The sequence below is a fragment of the Adiantum capillus-veneris genome, chromosome 10 (assembly GCF_014529385.1).
Source record: "Adiantum capillus-veneris isolate H3 chromosome 10, ASM1452938v2, whole genome shotgun sequence".
NCBI classification, from domain to species: domain Eukaryota; kingdom Viridiplantae; phylum Streptophyta; class Polypodiopsida; order Polypodiales; family Pteridaceae; genus Adiantum; species Adiantum capillus-veneris.
In genome coordinates this window covers 139,127,467-139,149,045 of record NC_140940.1, presented here as the reverse complement: position 1 = coordinate 139,149,045, position 21,579 = coordinate 139,127,467, and the positions used below count along the sequence as shown (strand labels likewise).

At 50.1% G+C, this 21,579-nt stretch overlaps 2 protein-coding genes across 15 annotated transcripts in view; both read left to right on the top strand.

The window, feature by feature from the left end:
- Nucleotides 1-21,579, top strand: part of LOC147449734 (uncharacterized) — a 172,457-nt gene that overhangs the window by 129,307 nt on the left and 21,571 nt on the right. The window lies entirely within an intron of this gene.
- Nucleotides 102-695, top strand: LOC147449735 (uncharacterized). Its single transcript, XM_086522686.1, has one exon. The coding sequence runs from the start codon at nucleotides 102-104 to the stop codon at nucleotides 693-695; it is 594 nt and encodes a 197-aa protein (XP_086378812.1).

Genomic DNA, 21,579 nt, shown 5'->3' with positions numbered 1-21,579 from the left:
CAAGTGTAAAGGTCACAGAGATTGATCACTCAGATGCTCCCTTTGTGGAAGTGATCAGAACGACAGCTATCAAAAACAGTCTCTACTCGCAATTGAAGTCTATGAAGTCTTTCCTTTTGATCTGGTGTGAGGTATTGAAGGATTTATGGTCTGCTGCTTTTCCCAACTCACACTTGAATGGCTTTGTTTCCAGCCAATGGAAAGATATGGGGTGGCAAGGGACTGACCCATCCACAGATTTCAAGGGTGGAGGATTTATCTCTCTCGAGAATTTGTTGTTCTTTTCAAAACGATACCCGAAAACATTTCAGCAGCTGTTGTACAAGAAAGGAGGTAGTAGAGCAACGTGGGAGTATCCGTTCGCAGTTGCTGGTGTGAACATCACCTTTATGCTGATTCAAATGCTTGACCTTTGGTCAGGAAAGCCGAGGTCTTGGGCTGTAGTTTGTTTCTTGAGAATTCTTGCTGAAGACGAGATGGCCTTCGAGTTGCTGTATTGTGTGGCATTCAAAGTTATGGATACTTTGTGGCTTGCCATGCGTGCTTCATACACGGAGTTCAATGTAGTGATGAAGGCTACACGTGGGCAGCTTGAACATGACCTGGCAATGGAGTCGGTAAGTCGAATTGATGACATGCCTTCATACACACTACTCCAGATAGCTACATTCAAATATCGTTTGGTCAGTATTTGATCATGTTTTAACAAGTAGAAGCTTCAAACCAAGGTCCTTTTAGTTGTGTGATGGAATGCCTGTTCAAGTGTTTGAACCTGGTTTTCCTTTCATGCTAATTAGCCACTAGTCTAGATCACCCTCTCGCCCCAACCCACCCCCTCTCGCCCCTACCAGTTGGATTTGCCCCAGCCTTATAAATTCGCCCTCGGCCTATTAAATTCGCCCCTGCCCTATATTGGATTCGCCTCAGACCTGCAAAATTCCTCTGCCTATTGGATTCGCCCCTACCCAGTTGGATTCGCCCCGGCCTTGAAAATTCGCCCCTACCAGTTCCCAGCCCTATTCAATTCGCCCCTATCGAATTGTCTCGCCCCAGCTCAGTTAGGATTCGCCCCAGCCCAGTTAGGATTCGCCCCAGCCCAACTCCCTCGCCCCTACCCTCCCCCTCAACTTCCCCTTCCCCTAAACAGCCCCCCTCTCCACCATCAGCAGCTGAAGCTGATTTGCTGAAAATACCAGTCAATACATCTAGAAGAAGACACAATCCGTCCATCCTCTATGGAAATTCTAGCTGCGAGCATCACATGCCTCCTTCAGAGCAGCCACACTTTTTTTTTTCCCGAGAAAAAGATCCTTCTATTAGTTAATGAAAGCTGCCCATGGGGCTACATCCACCTCTGCAAGAGAGGGCTACAACTAACATGATGGGGAGACTCTCCCAATGAAAAAACAGCATATATACAATGGGGCTAAATCAAGAGATGGGAGGAGGGAAAAGCCACACAGGTGGACAGTAGTGCCATCTGAGCACCCCCTGGACCATGGAGTAAAACGGCCCAGGGCGCCAGAGACGAAGGAAAGCCTCGCGGCGCTCCCGCATGTGGTCGGAGCTGCCCTGTAGTCCCTCAAGCTGTCCTCTGAGAGTATGGATCAGCTCTAGCCAAAAGTCACGAACAGTCTCTGCTGGTGGTACAAGGCGAGCCTCAAAGATGCGGAAACAGTGGGCCCGCCAGATGAACCAGAGAGCTAGGCCGCTGATGAGCTCCCAACACTCCGCTCTCTCACTGCTCCACTCCTGTGGAGTAAGGTCTGTAGCAGGCTGGAGTGTAGGTCGACCCCCCTGTATCACTATCATCCTGCTGGTGGAAGATAGCTCAAACTGAAGTGCCGGGCCCGTGAGGGTGGACCAAGCCGCCGCCCCCCAAGTGTACTGTCGAGCCGTGGAGAGGGCAGGCATCAGCCGAAGAACTCGTAGCCACACCTGCTGGGCCGAGGGACAGTCCCAAAGACAGTGTCGCTGACTCTCCACCAACTGGTCACAGGCTGTACATGCTGCCGAGAGACCACTATGTACAAGCCAGCTCCCTACTGCTGTGGCTCTGTGTGCAACCAACCACTGGAACAAGGTGACGTGCCTCGGCTGTCTGGAGTCCCACAGCCTCTGCCAAAAAGCTGCCAAGAACTCAACTGTGAGACCCTCCTCCTGCCAATGACGTGCTGCAGCGGGGCGGGCCTCTCTCTGTGCTGCAAGTATATGACGTCCAAGCCGAACAGTGTACTGAAAGAAAGGGACTCCTGGGCGGTCTGCAGAAGAGAATGGGTCCCTCCATAGCCACTCACCAGGATCCCACTGTACTCGTGCCAGTGGACAGCACTCCCAAGCCCATAGCCTCCAGTGTCCTGTCTCAAGAGCTGCTGGGTCGGGGTCTATGACGCAAGTCCTCCCACAGATGCCCACAACTCGGATCCTCTGGAAACAACACTCTGCTACCTACGGGGCCTCTACTGCAACTCTCTGTAATCGTCCCCCACCCTGAAGCTCGAAGAACAGGGCTGGGACAGTCTCTGAGCAAGCCCTGACTGAAATGAGAACCTCCAGTCGTGTGAAGGCTCCCATCCACCGGGGTGCTACTGGCTCGAGAGGCGTGAGCCAATCAGTTGGAACTGACTCTGAGATGTCCTGACACATGCTTTGAACCCCTCTCATGCCCTGTAGCTGGACAACCTGCACCTCCTCTGACAAACCTGTGAACTCTAGCCAGTCACCTAGAGAGCGCGCTGGACCTGCTGCCATGGGACCCCAAGAAACATGAGGCCTACTCCCAAACAAGTGGCCTCTCTGAGTGCTAACCATGGGGTTCCAGACGAGGGGCTGCCGTAGGCGCTCCTCCGTGCACGTCGGCTGTCGCTGCTCTAGGCCACGCCGCAATAGCTCCCAAGACCGAAGCAAACTCACAGCGAATCGGTCCTCTAGTCTCTTGCTCAAACCAACTCGGCGCAACTCTGTAAAGATCCATCTGGTCGAAGGTTGCCAAGGGCCTCCTGCCTGAGGCACCCTGGCACGAAGCCTCTGCAACAAGAACTCCTTCCAGGGCTCCTCGCCTGGAAGAAGTCCTCTGACGACGAACTTCCCAAGAAGGGCTCTGCTCTGCTGTACTGGATCAATGATCCCAAGCCCTCCCTGAGAACAAGGAAGTGTGATGACCGACCAAGCCACCTTGGCTCGGGCAATCTGAGTGTCGCGACCAGACCAAAGCAAGAACTCGAGAAGATCCAGCAAGAAGTGATGTACCACATAGTCGCCAACAACACCTGGTTGGCAACTACTACTCTACCAGCCAGCGAAAGTCGTGCTGAGCTCCAATGTAACAGCTTTCTCCTGATGGACAAGAGAAGAGGAGCAATCTGCTGCTCGGGGGACAAATCCAAACCAACCTGACAACCCAAGTACCGAACTGCAGTCCCTGGAGGAATCCACCTGAAACCCTCTCCTGGCATCCAATCTGGCACAGGAGCACTACCAACTGAGAAAGCCACTGTCTTTCTCCAGTTGATCAGTGCGCCCGATGCACAGCAGAAGGTCTCTAAAGCCTGCCCACATCTGTGTAAATTGGCCTCCTGGCCCTCTAAGTACAAGGCTGAGTCGTCGGCAAACTCAGCGTCCAGAAGCTCATCTCCCCGTATAGGGAGTGCTAAGCCCCTCAAACCAACCTGCTGCGACACCAAAAATCTGCTCATCACCTCCGCATAGAACAGAAAGAGAAAGGGGGCAAGAGGACAACCCTGTCTGACCGATCGTGTGAGCATGAAGCGCTCACCTCTACCTCCTGCCAAAAGCACCTGACTGTGGGCCTGTCTGTACAAAGCTGACACCCCTCTGATCCAAGCCTCTGAGAAGCCCATCCTGCGTAGCGTGCCCTCTAGAAAGTCCCAGTCAACTCTGTCGTATGCCTTCTCAAAATCGAGAAGAAGAATCACAAGGTCCTCCCCACGGAGCCGTGCAAGGGCAGAAGCCTCCCAAAAAGTGAAGATGTTGTCAAGGATACTGCGTTCCTTGACAAAACCTGTCTGAGTCCCATGTATAAGGCTCTCCAAAAGTGGCTGAATCCTCAAACTCAGAGCCTTGGCAAGAATTTTGTAGGCTGAGTTGAGAATGGTGATGGGACGCCACTGTCGAATCTCATCCAAGGAGCCACCCTCCTTTGGAATGAGGTAAATTAGGCCCTCACTCATGCTATCCGGCATCACTCCTGTGTGCAGAATGTACTGAAAGGCACTACAAAGATCTGGGCCAAGCAGGTCCCAGTACTCCAAGAAGAAGTTGATAGTCAGCCCATCCTCACCTGGACAGCTACCACGAGGGAGGGTCCTAAGAGCCGTGTGTAGCTCCTCAAGCTGAAGAGGTAACTCAAGCCTCTGCCGCATCTCCTCAGTCACAAGACAAGGCATCTGTGCCCAAACCTGCTCCCTGCATGCATCCTGTCTCTCTGACTCGGGCTCAGCCGACAGTAGCTCACGGTAGAAGTCAGTAGCAACTGCACGCATATCCTCTGGCTCGCAAACAACTGACCCATCGGGTCTCCTCAACTGATTGACCTTGGCATGCGAGTGCCGAGGTCCTACTGTCTCAAAAAAAACACCTGTCACTGTGTCACCCACCTGAGTCCACTGAGATGCCTGTCGGTGGAAGGCAAACTCATGGCGCCTCTCCTCTGTGCAAGCAAGCTCCTGTCGAGCCTGCTGTAGCTGCTCCTCCAACCATGGACTGTCTGGATGCTGCTCCTGCATCCTCTGGAGTGAAGCAATGCCTCGTCTGAGACGCTGCTCCTCCTCTCGCTGCAGCCCGTCGAGCCAAAGACTCCTGGAGAAAGAAGTGGCTGAGCTGAGCTAGGCCTGAGGCCACTTTGTCTGCAGGTGGAGCCTGGCTGTCCATGCCCTCTGTCCATAGAGCCTCGACCCTCTCTCTGAGTGCTGAGTCCAACAAGACCCGCTCTGGGATGCGAAGCATCGTGCTCCCACTCCTCTGCCTGTCTGCCACTGTGAGGATCACTGGTGCATGGTCCGAGAAGGATGTCCCTGCCAGGATGCCCACTGATCCCCCCAAGTCACTGAAGTGGTCACTAGTGTAGAAGCGATCTATGCGCGATAGATTCACTCCTCCCACTCTGCGGTCCGATCTAGAGAAGGCAAGACTCTCTGGAGGCCTCACAAAGCCAGAATGCTGCCATGTATCCGAGACCCTCAACGTCATACAAAACCTCTCCCAAGCTGCTAACTCGACTCCATGCAAAGTAGCATGGCTGCCTCCGATTCTGTCAGAAGGGTTCTCCAACATGTTGAAGTCCCCTCCTACACACCACTGGTCAACCTGTGGCAAAGACTCAACAATCTGTGACCAAAACTCTGCACGAGCACTCGCCACATTGGGCGCATAGATGTTCAGGAAACCCACAAGGCTACCCTGAACCTGCATAGTAATCCACTGAGCCCTGCCTGGTACAATAATCCCTCTGCCCACAATGGCCTGCTGTAATGAGTCCGCAATAGTCATACATACCCCACCCTGGATGCCTCCAAGTCCAAAAGCAGCTGACCAAAAGGTATCATATCGTCCACGCAAAATCTGACCACATCGCCGAATGCGGCTCTCAGACAAATGGTGCTCCTGAAACATAAGGAGATCAATCTCTCCTCCCACAAGGCATCGCTGAAGCTCCTGACGCAATCGGCCCCGCTGTCGTTGAAACTGGGGCCCACCGAGTCCCTGCACGTTCCACGAGACGATCCTCATGGGGAGCGAGAGAGAGCAGATGCTGCCGCAGCAGCAAGACGAGCTATCTTCGAAGCAGGCTTGGATGGGGAGTAATCCGCATCGGAGCGTCCTCTAGATAGGCGAGATTGCAGTGAGTGCCTCGTCCAAGCCCAAGTAGAGCGAGCCGTGCGTAGAGCAACCTCCTCTGTCCAGGAGTCCTCATGAATGAATACATAGCAAGGCAAACACTGCGTATCAGCAAAACAGTACACCACAATGTGTCTACATCCTGCTGAATCTGGGGGTGTCACCGTAAACTTGGCCAGTGGCCACAAAGTCTGCAGCAAATCTGTAACGCCAAGTTCTCCCATGTGGTGAGAGAACTCGAGAACCTGTGTATGCAACCATCCCACCACGGAGTCGAGGGACCACTCTGTCTCTGTCCTGCCACAGAGGGGGAAGGAGAAACCAATTGCTGAGTCCAAGGTCTCTGTCCCCCTAGCGGCGAGGAACAAAGCGTGGACTCTGAAGCAGGCTGCCTCGTGGTCTGCTGCGGAATCGCCAAGAAAACGAGTAAACCCGTAATCGAAGAAATCCCAGCGGCGTCGGAGGTCAAAGCTCGTCAAACCACGAGGGATAGCTGCAAGAGGAGATGTCTGAATCTGCAGTGGGGGCCGCATGAAGGGCTGACCCTCTCTCGCTAGGCGACTCGTGGCGAAGGCGCTGCCAAGAGATCTCCTGGCCGCCGGCAAGGGTCCAGTCTCCTGAGCCGACTGTGGTACTGAAGCAGGAGGAGGGGGAGAAGGGGCTGGGGGGGGGGCGGGGGAGAGGAGAAGCGGGGTGGGGCGGCAGAGACATGGGGGGGGCGAGGTGGGGAGTGAGCGGTAGCAAAGGGCGGGGGAGGGCATGAGGAGGAGGAGGGGAGATCGGAAGGCGGAGCGGCTGGCGAGGGTGAAGCGGAGGTGGAGGCTGGCGTAGGGGGCTCCTCCTGCTCAAGAGGACCAAAGCGGTTCCCCGTGGGAACCCACTGCTGCTGAGTAGGCACCTGGGGGCCACTCTGAGTGCCAGGCTGTCGCTGTGGCCCCTGGCGTCGACGGCCACGGGCCTGCTGCCACCCCTCCTCCGCTGGAGCCCCAGGCTCGGAGGGTGGCGCTGAATCTGTGCTCTGTCGCTGGTTGTGGCTGCGGCCCAAGTGGCTGCGGCCCAGCCTTGGCAGGCTGGGGCTGAGGCTGGGGTGCGGGTCGTGGTCTCCTCCGTGGACAGGCCTTCGCTAGGTGGCCCATCTGTTTGCAAATGAAACACTGGTTCGGGAGACCCAAGTACTCCACACTCTGTCTAAACCAACCCCCACTCACCCGAGGCAGAAGGATGACCTTCGGGAGCGTGTGGGTATCTCTGACCAAAACTCGAACTGAAGGGATGCCAGCCGCCTTGGCAGCTACTGATGCTGCCGTACGAGGTGTCTCCAGGACAGTTCCGATGGCGGAGCCAATCCTGGAGAGAAGTGGAAGGTACTCCCTCCGTAAACCCGGAAAGCAGACTGAGATGGGGATGTCCGCCTCCTCTACTAGCACATCCGAAGACGGGTCAAAACCATGTCGCCACTGTCGAAAGTGGGCGCGTGTTGCTCGGATGGCCAATGGACTCATAGCTATGACCTTGGAGGCCATCTCGGAAGTCTCGAACTCAATCTGGTAGTACCCCCGTCCGAGAATTTGCCCACCTCTGCGAGGAGGCGGGCCTGGAGAAGGTCTCGCAGCTCTCCTCTGCTAGGACGAGTGCCGAGAACCTTGCAGATGACAGAAGTCGCCTGCAAGCGTTCTACCTCAGTGGCAAGGCTCGCTTGCTCTGCCGGCGTAAGAGCAAGTCGAATGGTGGGCTCAGCGGGGTCGGGCGAGGGGGCTTCAGGCGAGTCCCTCTGAGGTGGAGCTGGAGCCTCCATGTGTGTCTACTGCTGAGTCGAAGAAGCGGGCGGTGAAGAAAATGTGCGAACGAGAACGCCAAGCACTTGTCCGAAGAGAAAGCGTTGCCGAGCCAGGTGCAGAAGACCTTCGGGAGCAAAGAGGACGGGGGGGGGGGGGGGGATGGGGGGACGGCGAGGGCGAAGTGGGCAGCCGGGAAATATGCGGGTGCACAAGCGGCAGTGAGCGGGGGGATGGGGTGGGGATGGCAACGCGAAAGGAGGGCAGCGGGCAGCCTTTGGGGCAGCGGGTGGGCGGCAGCGCGCAGGGGCAGCGGGGGGGGGGGAGGTTAGCGAGCAGGGGCAGTGCAGGGGCAGCGCGTGGGGGGGGGGGGGGGGGGGGGGGGGGGAGAGGGTAGCGATGGCGCAGCAAGGGGGGGGGCGAGCTGCAGTAGCGAGCACCTGTGCTCACCAATTATTTTACGGAAGTGTTGAGAGCAGCCACACTTCATTGCTTTTCAGCCCGAGTAGTGCCAAGAGTTTGCTGCAGCTCTTCACACTCTACTTGGAACTTTTTAGAGTTCTCCTGAACTGTCATCATCTCTACTTATGAATCCGCCATCCTCTGTTCGACCAGAGAAACCTCCTCCTCCAAGTGTTGAATTCTCTTGCCAGCTGAAATCATTTCTTGCATGAGTGGGAAAAGCACCTGCTTCAAGAGAGATGTACATGTGGTACCTATTGGTTTTACTTCCTAGTTTTTCAATATTTCCTCTCACCGAGACGGTGAGCGGTCTTGTGGCGTGCAACCTATAGCAGGCTACAATGTCACTTTCACAGGACACAGTTAGTACAGTTGGTCTGGTTCACACTGGACGGACCCTCTGGGCTGGGGGTGACGCGTGGCAGGTACCGACTATGGTCTAGTGGACATCGTGGCCAGGTCACCACATGGCTTGCATTTATGAGCCGTTGGTGGCTCTTTATGGTGGTAAATAGGAGTAGTAGCGGTGGGTCATCGAGAGCATCTTCTTCACCTTTGGTCCAACATCGTTCTCGAGAGCAGAGAGTCTTACACAGAGCACTGTTTCACCATCCCTGCACATCTGAGCCTCGACACCCCCATTTGTACCTGTGAGTCCTGGGCTGGAGCTGAGCGTGCTGCCACGCCAGAGTCTATACATGGTTCTTTGAGCTAGTCGAGTCCACATGTTCTGGTCCACTGTTGTGTCTCTGTTGTTATCCATTATTTCTGTGTTTCATTCTGTTTGAGAGATTTTCCATTTGTTTGACTGAGATTGTCACGCACATTGAATTGAGAAGCACCCACACTGTAGAGAGCACGACACATTATCCGCGCTACACTCTCTCTCATGTTGGTATGCAGAGATGGCATCTTGGTTTCAGTTACATGGCTTTAGTATGGACCGGCTACCCCCATTTCAATACTCTCTGGATGCACCCTCCATCCCCCTCACAAGGGCAGAGATTACTAGGCTCATCAGACATGACTTGATTCAGTTGGATACGAAGAGGACATGGATACAACCTACAGATGAGCTAGGTACGAAGATGACTCTCTATAGAGAGCATCTTCTCCAACTCACGGAAGATGGTTTTGTGATCAGACCAGGATACATGGATACTCATCTATCCCACGGGATACGATGTGCTATTGGTCAGATACGCACATCCTCACATCAGTTAGAGATCAAGACAGGCAGATTTAGAGGAGTACCCATTGAGTCTAGGATTTGTCAGGTGTGTCAAATAGAGCCAAAGACAGAGCTACATTACATATGTCATTGCCCAGTATACTATGAGATATGAGGCCGCTTTCACTGTCTATTCAGAGAGGGTTTTGGGCCACTTTCTACAGTCATGAGATACAAGGATCAGAGATGCCTCGGATTTTACTTACTAGAGATTCGCAAACACAGAGGACCTCTTGAAGAGGGGGACAATGAGAGAGATTGAGCGACAGCGGAAGGTCACAGATTTCTTTCAGTCATAGACAGAGGATTTCGAGCAACCCCCACAACATAACAACACCAGAGGTACCAGAGGCACACTGCTTGATCGAGCGATAGAGTTGGGGTGGTCCCGTCGCCCACGGATGAGAGGGCCCTCTCGATATTGACGCTGACTGCGACAGAGGATCCATACCATACTGGCGCGACATAGGAGCCGTCCCGGATACTGATGTATATGTATATGATGCCTCGACTGTTAGAGAGCTCCATTGTATCAGCTCACCCTTTGTTCATGAGCAATGTGGAGTGCTTGTCCAAACAAAAATCTGAAGCAAGGGAAAGGGTCAATTTCCATGGCGTGAACATCTGAGAGTTACGTTGATGCCATATGGTCCACATAACCCAAAATCTGACCCAACTGAAGACGACCTCAAACGGAGATTGTGGCGGTTGGAGGACTCCAAAATTGCAGAACCGTTTGTGAAAGATTTTGGAGAGGAAGCGAAGGTGTAGAGCAAAGGACACTTGCCTGATGAAAATCTTGGAACAACTGCAATCCCAGAGCAAATGCGGCATAGTCTCGTCAGCCCCATGACATCAGACACAATGAGAGGGGGCAATGCTCCACATATGCAACAAAGTACCAACCGTTAGAGCACCCACCATGCATTGCCATAAGAAAATGTTTTTCTTCCATATGTTGGACAACGTTCTTTTCCACCACAACTTAAACTAGGAGAGTGATCACAACAAATTTTTTCGTAAGACACAATCCATGCATCCGACTGCAGTAAAGCATAAATTGACCCAGTCGATATGCAACCCATATTAGTATGGGCGAGATTCCGATTCGAAAGCTGGGAATCTACAAGTAATGGAGGCATTGGCGACCCCATTATCGACATTTGCTGCCACAAATGTCGATAATGGGGTCCTTGCTCATAATGAAGAGTGGCAGTAGGAAAGGAGAGAACGTGCCCTGAGTCATCCACCACTTGATAACCTGGCATAACCCCTTTTTGCGAAAGAAAGTATGCTTGTCGAGGAGAGCGCTGAACCAAAGCAAGAGAGAATGCTATACTTCAATGAATGCTCTCCAATCGGATGGAGTTACCTTGAGGGGACTAGCGACCATTCCAGGACAAATGCGAGGTAACAACCTTCCAATCAGCAACAAGGGTCGAAGTGAAGGGACATCCCAAAATATGGCCATCAAGTTGCCCAAAGAGGACATCCCAGTACAATGGGTATCAATGGCCAAAAGAAGGTGTGACAATACCACCGCATAAATTTGAAACTATGAGCGTCCAGGGCTGTTGCTGTTCCATCAAAATAGGCAAGAGCATGGTTTTCCTAGCCAAAACATGTTTCGTAGATCCTAAATATTAAGCCCTCCCAATCGCTCAGTTGTACATAACTTATCCATGGATAAAAACCGCAACCCCTTCTTGTGGGAGGATGTGCTCCAAAACTGCTCCAACATGCAAGACATAAGGGACCCAAGGCACCATTGACTCCTGAGGCCAAGATAAAAGCGGTAGATAGAATTGCATATAATGTGTTGGACAATTTTGAGACGCACATGCAATGGGGAGGTTGATAATCTCCAATAGCTTAGCTTGAATTGCAATCTTTGGAGGTTTTGTGCCGTGGATACATTCCAGCCGATTGGATATCCCAAATCACGAACTATGACTTGTGGAGGAACAATCTCTTCTGGCCATAAAAGCTTGTGCCAATCAAGTTCATTCAGAGGCAGTAACTTGGATTTACAGAAGTTGGCTTGCAGTCCTGCCAAACCAAACAAGTACAGAGCATGCATAATTTGTTGTACATCCTCGTTATGGTTCCCAGCAATGAACAAAGAGTCATTAGCATAGGCGTGTCCTATAGATTGTTTCCTAGAAGGTAGAGTCAGACCATGCAAGCGCCAAAGGAAGTCAGGGCCTCGAGATGCAACAACAAGGGGTGAGAAGCAATTGCATAAAGTAAAGCACTAAGGGGGCACCCTTGTCTGACTGAACATCCTAGATCTTAAGTGCTTGTGAGAGATCCACCTAACAAACCTGCAGAAGTGCTCTGAGCATACAAGAGAAAGACCACCTGTGAAATTCTCGGCCAAATCGTAGCCTTTGCATTACACAATATCAAAAGCCTTTTCAATGTCAACTTGCAAGACCAATACATCTTGCTGAGTGTATTTTGCATATTTAATTTGTAGACCACCCGCATAAGAGTGATGGGCACCAATGAGAGGATTGCTCACATAAAGTGTGCTTTGGCAATAGCTTGAGCAGCTCTTCTTTCCAAGAGAGGGGGACTACTTGCTTCTCCCGTGCCGTATTCATCATTACAAGTAATGGTTGCTTAAGGTGGTCCCAAAAGCACAAGAAGAATTCGACAGTAAGCCCATCCCAACTAGGAGATTTCTGTCTGCCTAGGTCTAACAAACTTGCATGCAACTCTACCTTAATGAAAGCAACTTCCAAATTTTGTGCCTGTTGTACGGAAATGTTTGGAGAAACACGCGATAGAAAAAGATTGCTAGCTTGTCTGGCTTCTTGTGTAAGAGGGGGCGGGGCTGCGAAGATCTTCCCAAAGTGAGAAGCTAAAGTCTTTGCTAAGGATTGTAGGGAAGACATCCACTCCCTGGAGAGAAGTTTGACTCTTTTTATGTCCTAAGTTTGATGTGAATGATGCAAATTATTGAAGAACTGTTTTGAGGCACAACCTTTATCTGCAAAAGTGTGTTGTCTTGCACGAGTCTGTCATTTAGCCAATTTTCTCTTATCATTATGGCGTATAATAGTGTGAGCTGAAAGTGGTGCAGTGAGTTCAACCTCCAAAAGAGGGAAAGAACTAGCCATATGCATTAATCGTTGACATGCATCCCTTGCCTCCTAAACATTTCCCCACAATTGAGACATATAGTGCTTTCCATAATCACTATTAACACATTGGATATGCATAACAAAGCGGAACCACACATCATCCATATCAATATGCATCTAAGAGATCAAGGGCGGGATTATATCCATAATCATATCACGGAAAACCTCATGCGTGAGATATGCATTTTTGACATGCAAAAGCCGTTTCCCGAGTAAAGAAGCAACATATGGAGATGGGCCAAAACGTAAAGTTAGACATATGGAAGCATGATCCGAAAGGCATAAAGTATAATCAATCCTTAGATCACACACAAATGCATCATATTGCTGCCTGTGAAAGAGATACCAACGGTCAAGGTGAGCTCGATAGGAGCGAACATTGTGCTGGAAAGTGAATCCTAAATCTCCATCATGTAAAAGCGGCCACAAGTCCAATGCATTAGAAGAAAGCATCATAAGATGCCATGCCTCGCATTCCTCACACGACATTTGTGATGGGCAATTAGTATTGTCCACATGGTTTGGTGCATTGTTAAAATCTCCACAAAGAAAATCATCAGAATGTCCACAATACAAGGAGATATCACTTTGTAATCTTGCACGATCACTAGAGGTTGTGAAAGCATATACCCCTCCAAATTCAAAGACTTCCCCATTAACAATACATTGAACCACCATCCGGGTCATTGAAAGCAAGAGTTGACCATAATTCATACGGAACAAGCATAAGCGCGTGTGTGCACACACACACACACACACACACACTTTTTTTTGGTAAATCTTTGGGATTAATTTACTAGTGGGAAACCTCAAGGCGTGGAAAATCCACAGAAAGGATCATATACAAAAGAAAGAACACATTAGTGTGTGGAAAGGGGCTCTAAAGGCGTGTCCGGGAACTTGCAATCAGACATGTAGCTAGCATCAGCCAAAGGCGGAATGGGTAAAAAGTCAGCGAGCATTTGCTGAAGCTCTTTCCAGAGCTGACGGTAATGCATTCGTAACCCAAAGCAGCGAGTGGCAAGGGGAAATTGTAAAGTGTAGCCCGCCTCGTCAACCACGTCACCAGCCAATCGAAGGCCACGACAAGTGAGAAAGTATGCCTGGCGAGGCGAGCGGTCAACCAAAGCAAGAGAGAATGCCTAAATCCAATGGAGACTCTTTAAACGAAGCGAATTCGCCTCCCACTACTACTGACCATGCCATGATAAATGCATTGTAACGTCTTTCCAAGCATAAATCAAACTAGAAGTAAATGGATACCCAAGAATGTGCCCTTCCATCTTACCAAACACTACCTCTCAGCTGGATGATTGCAATGACCAAAGCAGGAAGTGACAATATGCTGATACAAGTAAGCAAGCATACGAGTCCAAGGCTGAACATGCTGCACAAGGGTAGGCAACAAGATGGTGTTCCTAGCAAGAGCATGCGTGCGGAAGTCCAAGATATTGAGGCCACCAAAATGAGACAAATAACCGACATAAGAGAATCGAGACAATGACGAGGGCAATGCAACAATGGCAAATAGAAGTGAATGTAAGCGAACATTCGCAGTCAAACATGCAAAGGCCATGTGGATAATTTCTAGTAATGCAATTTGACACTCAAGCGTTGCATAACCCATTCCGCTTTTTGAATGTGAGTAACATTGCATCCAATTTGATAAACAAAATTCTTGGCAATCACATTTGGAGGAACAATCTCTCCAGGCTACAACAGATTATGCCAATCACATGGATTGAGCGGCAGAAGCTTCGATTTGTGGAAATTGACTCTAAGACCAGCCGCCAGTCCATATACCCTTTCTGTAAGATGAGGTGCATCATAAATGCTCCAAAATATTGGACATAAGGGAATACAAGCATGACCGAGATCATGATAACAAAAGTAAAACTGCGCATAGCCATAAGAATGCACTGGACAATCCTGAGTCGCACATGCAGAGGCCAAGTGGACAATTTCCAATAATTTAATTGGAGTACAAAACGTTGGAGCACCCAATCCGTTTTCTATGAAGCGACGCATTCCAAGCGATAACCCAAATGACGAACTATGACGTGTGGAGTAATAATCTCCCCTGGCAACCACAACTTATGACAATCATACTCATTTAAAGGAAGCAACTTAGATTTACGGAAATTAATTTTGAGGCCTGCTATCAATCCAAACAAGTGAAGAGCATGCATAATTTGTTCCACATCATCATAGCGGTTATGAGGCATAAACAAAGAGTCATCCGCATAAGTCTGACCAGCAAAGTGTTGCCCAAATGATAATACTAGGCCATGCAATCTACCTGTAGAAGTCAGAACATCCAAATACATAAGCAGAGGGTGAGTGGCGATCGCATAAAGCAAAGCGTTGAGAGGATATCCTTGCCTGACAGACCAACAAATTCCAAAATGTTTTTCTATACCAAACATTGAACAACCATCCAACGCCCCGTTGGGTCATTGTGGAGTTAAACCGGCTGCAATTCATGTCGCACCATCATCAAAACACTTGAAAAAGATCTAGTACCAGCATAAGCAATCCAAAATCCCGCATAGAACAAAGATTGACCAACGAACTCGTGTTGATTATGCCGTGTAATATTACTATATCTGCTTTATATGTATGTACATAATGCCAGATTAACTTCCAGTTATCGTGGTTGCACAACCCGCACACATTATATGTAAGACATCTAAGAGGAGAATGCATCTGTACAGTATTTACAAGAGAATCACAGGGCCACTCGTCAAGAAGAGTTGCCCATAGACAAGTCTGCCTCCATACTAACTGTCAACAAAGCAAACTTCACCTGCGTGCCTTGAGGGTGAAATTGATGTATAAGCAACGACAGATGTGGAACCAAGCAGAGTATCCTTATATGAACCACTCTATCCCACGCTTCAACCAACGACTTGTAATCATGAAATACAGATGTTGAAGTCGCACCACTTCTCCCATCCAAAGGAGGTACATAATTTCTAGAGACAGGTGAAACACAAGGCTTCGCAGTCCTCTTTGGAGTTCGCTAACCATCAACAGAATCTCCCAATTTGGCTTTAACTTTTGTATCCACCTTTGCACTCGGATGCACATTAGCCAAATTCTTGCTTTTATCTTTATCCTATTGGGCATGCATGTTTCCATTAGAATCCCCCCAACTTTGTCTTCATAGACGAACAGGAGGGAGAGGCAGTATGAGTTCCAGAAGTAGGAACAGTAGAAAGTGGAAATTTCAAGAAATGTTTATGACATTCAGAGCGCATATGGCCAAATTTACCACAGGTAAAACATGCATCTGCAAACTTTCCCCATTTAAGCTTAAATGGCCTTTTTCCTACCACTGGATCACCAGAATCAACCGTGATTCTCGAAGGCGTTGGTTGATTCGTATCCCACAACACACAAAATTTGTATTCATGTTTGGGGGAAAAATCACTTTACCCAATTGAGCAGTTAAAAGAGGCAAGAAATGCCTTCAAGTCCATGGAAATCCAGCTATTTCCACCCAAACTGGACACCTATGTCTTATCAAACTTTGATAGTCTTTAGTAAGTGCCTATGGCAATACATGTGACATTTGCATGTGAAGAACAAAGGTGACATTTCCAACAGCTGGGAACGAGCATCCATGTTCGCAAGCAACACCTCATAAAAGCCACGGGCACCAAAATAAACCCCTCGGACTGCTTGTCTTTTCAACAAAAAGTCAACCCATTGACCTACGTCTTGCGCCGAGGGTATCTTGCCTAGGAAAAACAAAATAACCGCATTCAACTCATATTGCGCAACTGGATCCATAAGTTGCTGAACTGGAATAACCACTTCAATAGTTGGTTGCTGACCCTCCCCAGGCATTACGGCCATCTGCAAAATCCTCTGACAGACACTCTTTGATGATGTTTGACGATCGATCGAGGGGAGGTCAACCTGTTTGATGCATCGATCGAGGAGAGATCGACCTATTTGCTATGCTTGTAGACCGCTTCTACTATCATAAACCAACCAGCACCTTCTGCAAATGATACTCTATTGCAAGTAAAGACTACCGCTACTCTAGTGCTTGAAGGACAGTAGCCTAGTACTCAGGTTTTTTATTTTATTTTATCAAATTTTATCACTGTGCAAAAACCACATCAAATTGTACATACAACTTGTCCCTGCTTCAATAGAAGACTGTACAGAAAACTATCCTGAGGAAGCTTGGAGAGAACCTACTGATAAACACAAGGAACACCCACACACTCTTTTTTTGTAAATTTGTATTAATTTACACACATGTAGAACTGGCTGACGAAAACACAGCTGCTGCAGAGAAGGGGCAGACTGTCGAACAGCAGCAAAAGCCCAGGATCCCGAGGAGGATTGCCTACACGCAGCACACACGCGCGCGCACGCGCGCATGTCTCTCACACACACACATCGAAACAGAATGCCAGAACAGAGCGCTGTGGATCGATTGCGCAGGGGCAAAGCTGCTGCACTGAGAGCTGAGACTGCGTAGGCACTCAGGGCGAGCAGGTCGCGCAGAGCTCTCGGCGGCGCGCAAGCACACGCGCACACACACACACCCAAGGAATACTCTCACATGTGGAATCATTCTACAAGATGGGTAAGAAGATAAACAAGAGACATGACGCGCACGCATACACACACACTTTTTTTGTAAATTTATTTGATTAATTTACTAGTGGGAAACCTCAAAGCGAGGAAAACCCACCAAAAGGGTAATATTCAAGGGGAAGAACATAGAACTACTCAGGTGTACAGAGTAGCTAGAAACATTCATAGGAAAGCTCTGCAGTGGTATCACCAACTTCCAAGGCAAACTGTAACGATTGCCTAAGGGAAAGCTTGAAGAGTGGGAACGGGTTTGCATGAGCACAATGAAACATGTAAGCATTACGTTGACTCCACAGGGTCCAATAAGCACATGCACGCATGCACACGGAGACAAACATGTGAGTGCACATACAAAGTTCAAATTTTTTGGTTCAAAAAAACATAAGGTTGCGTATTTCTTGCGCGCACGCGCACACACACTTTTTTTTTGTAATATCAGATTGAATTACCAATGGGAAACCTCAAGCCGAGGAAAACCCATGAAAATTACAAACAGGAAATCAGAAACAGTCAAAGTAGATTTCGTAAAGGCGCACACACACACACACACACACTCTCTCTGGAAGTGGATCCCCTCCCTTGCCCTGCTTCCCCTCGCGCTCCCCTCCCCTACTCCTCGCGCTCCCCGCACCTCCTCCCGGCTGCCCCTCTGCCGCCTGCACGCTGCCGCGTTGGTCCTCTGCTGCGCCCTGCTTCCCCCCTCCTCTACCGCGCCTCCCCTCGCGCTGCATTCGCAACCCCGCCCCCCTCCCCCTCACTCCACCTGCACAGCCCCGCCATTAGCTGCTCCCCTGCTCCCCCGCTGCCCGTGTAAAGTACCCCCCTCTCTCTATACCCTCTACGCGTAGGATGCCCTCCCCCCCTTCTTTTTTTAAGCGTAGCATGTCTTTCCCCTACGCGTAGGAAGTCGTTTTTTTTTTTTTTTTCCTCGCCCCCGTCCCCCCCCCCGCCCCCACCACTTTTTAACTTTCGGGCCCCATAGGTCATTATGGCCTTTTGAGGACTTTAGTATAACATTTCATTTCATTTCTTACCCCCTCCCCCCCCCCCCCCCCCCCCCCCCCCCCCCCCTCCCTCCCTCCTTTCAGTTTTGTTTTCGAGGCGCGCGCGCGCGCGCACACACACACACAACTGAACATATTGAGGGCACCGGGCCACACCGCCTCGCGCTCCGCCGCTCGTCGCGATCGCCGTCAGTGTGGGTGCACACATATATCCAGTGCCGCGCCCGTTGCTAGAGTGGGTGCACACGCGCATCTAACCCCCTTGCGGACGGCGATCAAACATGAGGAAGACGAACGAAAAAGCCGACCCCCTAGAGGATGCCATTCGAAAATGCAAAGAGGAAATGACGGAGACCATCACCAAGATGAACCGCAATCTTTGGGGTACAATAAACATTCTCGAAGGACGTGTGCTGATCCAAGAGAGCAAGATAAGCACGCTGGAAGACCAAGTGACGACCCAAAGAGGAAGAGATCACGTCACTCAAGAAAGAACTCGCCGAAGCCCGATCAAGAAACACATTGGAAGAGGGCGAACTGCAACCCTGAGTAATTGAAGAAATCAACACGATCAAGGAACAAGTATGGGCCATCAAAGAGGGAGAAGAACAACACAAAGAAATGACGACTTCTTGGGTGGATGTTCTTACCAAAACCCAACAGAAGGCAGACGAAGCCGAGAAATGGATCAAGGTGGCCAAGAAAGGAAAAGACAAGGAGATAATGCCCACGTCCACACCCAACAACATCATTAACCAGACACTAGAGGAGGAGCAGAGGAGAAGGGTGCGCGCTTTACATGTGAGAATTTGCGGTCTTAGAGACAAAGGCAATGTGGACGAAGAAGTAAAAGAACTCACAGCCTTGATGGGGATTCATGAGCCGACACACACAAGGGCATGGAGAGTGGGCGACATAAAGAAAAATGGAGACAGTGGAGAAACCTCAAAAGAAAGAGCACTCATCCTCCGTTTTCCCTCCATGGAAGCAAAGAAGTCATTCTTGAAGAAAAGACCAACTCTTTAAGAGACTGGCATCTTTCTTGGGGACGATCTCACCCTCTCGCAGATCCCTCATATTCAGGAAGTAATGCTGGAGATTAGAGCGGCAAGGGGAAAAGGCAAGATCTCTTTTTACCGAGACGGAAAAGTGGTAATACTTGAGCGACGCTCCACATGACGGTGCGAGACTTATGGGACCACACTCAAAGTAGCTGCCTGGAACTGCAATGGATCTATGCGTCTTGATGTGGGTGCTTTTGAGGATAGCTTTACTGGAAGAGACATCATCTTCTACTGTGAGACACACCAGGCCCCTGGGAAATCCATGCCTCACATCAGTGGATATAGGTGGGAGATAGCCTACAGACAGGAAACACGCTCAGAGCACAGAGGGCGGGGCTCTGGAGGAGTGGCAGTGTTATTTAGAGAGGATCTGCAGCCACTGATACATATAGCCCGTAGGGACGAGCAGGCTAGGTACATGTGGGTGAGACTGAAAGCAGAGACAGGCAGATACCTCTATCTAGCTATTTGTTACTTTCCCTCGAGTACATCAGTGTATGCACCACCCAAAGGACAGTCCCCTTTCTCTATTTTGGATGATAACATATGGGAGTTCTCTAGGGACGGTGACATTATCATCCTCGGGGACTTCAATGCTAGGACTGCCCATCACCAGGCAGAGTTTTATGATACTTCAGAGGAGATGCTAAGAGAGATAGATGTGGCAGAGACGGGCCTTTCAAGAGCAGTCCCCCCCCCGGCTATTTCCTCCACAGAGACCTCGGGTCAGTACGCATCATCTTTGTACACAGTACCTGAACAGCCGCCCCTCCCCAACCCCCCCGACCCATGCCCACATACATGTGTGTTTTTCATAGTTGAGATGGTGAAGAAAGCCATTGACAGGATGAAGACTGGTAGAGCATATGATCATGAGGGCCTAGTAGCTGAGCATTTCATGCATGCCAAAGACCTACTAGCAGAGCTTCTAGCAGTTATGTTTAACCGTGCCATGTGTGAGGGCCAACTGGACACTTGGAGCCTATCTACAATCCTACCTATCTTCAAATCTGGAAACCCCATGGAGCCTGGGAATTATCGCACTATTATGATTGGGCACACACTGGCACAGTTGTATGCATCCATTCTTGAGCAACAGCTGAGTAGATGGGCAGAGAGGGAAGGAATACGTGCAACTGGGCAGGCAGGATTCAGGAGAGGCTTCTCTACTCTTGACCATATCCTAACACTCAGGGCCATCATCGAGGAAGGCAGATCTCATGGGAGACGGATCTATTGTAGCTTTGTGGACTTCCGCAAAGCTTTCGACACGGTACCCAGAGCTAGACTAATGCGCAGATTACAGGAAATGGGAGTACCCACAGAACTCATTTGGGGGATCATGACATTGTACAGATCAGTAATAGGGCATGTACGCACCCCGGAGGGACTTTCTACACCGGTTCACTCCACTATTGGGGTGAAGCAGGGCTGCTCGCTTTCTCCCACTCTTTTCGGTATGTATGTGGATGAGATTTCTGACTACATTGACAGCGATGGGGATAAAGGTGCTCAGTTGGCAGGGACATGGACTCCACTTTTGTTATATGCTGATGACAATGTTGAGCTCCGAATCCCCAGAGGGAATGCAACGTCAATTGGATGCTCTGCATACGTTTGCCCACGAAAGTGGTTTGTCTGTCAACCTGGGTAAAACCAAGGTTATGGTGTTTAATACCACTCCACAGTGGATCAAGAGGTCAGCACCTATACTCACATACGGCCAGGAGACTGTGGAGTACACAGACGCTTACACTTACCTTGGAGTGGTTTTTAGCGGACCTACATTCTCACTCAAAAGAGCAGCAGAAACCAGACTTACTAGAGCCTGCGCAGCATTGGGTAGATTGGAGAGGATGTGTTCGCAGGTTCAGTTTCAGGAGCCCCGGACGAAGCTCTGTCTCTTTGACACCTTGGTGGCTTCAGCATTGCTCTATGGAACTGAGATATGGGGACCTTCACTGGATCACCACGGGAGGACGGGTTGCTCAGACGGATGGGCGAACATGGAGAAACCTCTCGTCTCTATGATCTCGCGGCTCATTAGAGCCAAGGCATCAGTAGCACGGGCCATTATCCGAGCAGAGCTAGCGGCCCCCCCACTTGTGGTGGAGGCGCTCACCAGATCAGTCTCCTTCATAAACCGCACATGGGCACTTCCTAGAGACAGATATGCTCGCATAGCACTTGAAGCCTCTCGATAGTTAGCCATACAAGGAGATACAACATGCTGGTATGGGGAGATGACATCATGGTTTCAGACACATGGGTTCAGCATAGACCGGCTGCCACTATTCCATTACTCATTGGATGCACCATCTCTCACTCTTACACATGTTGGGGTATAGGCGTCTGTGCCTTGCCCGGCCGCCCAGAGTCTGGGCGCCCACTGACTTGTATACCTTATACATAGCATAAGTG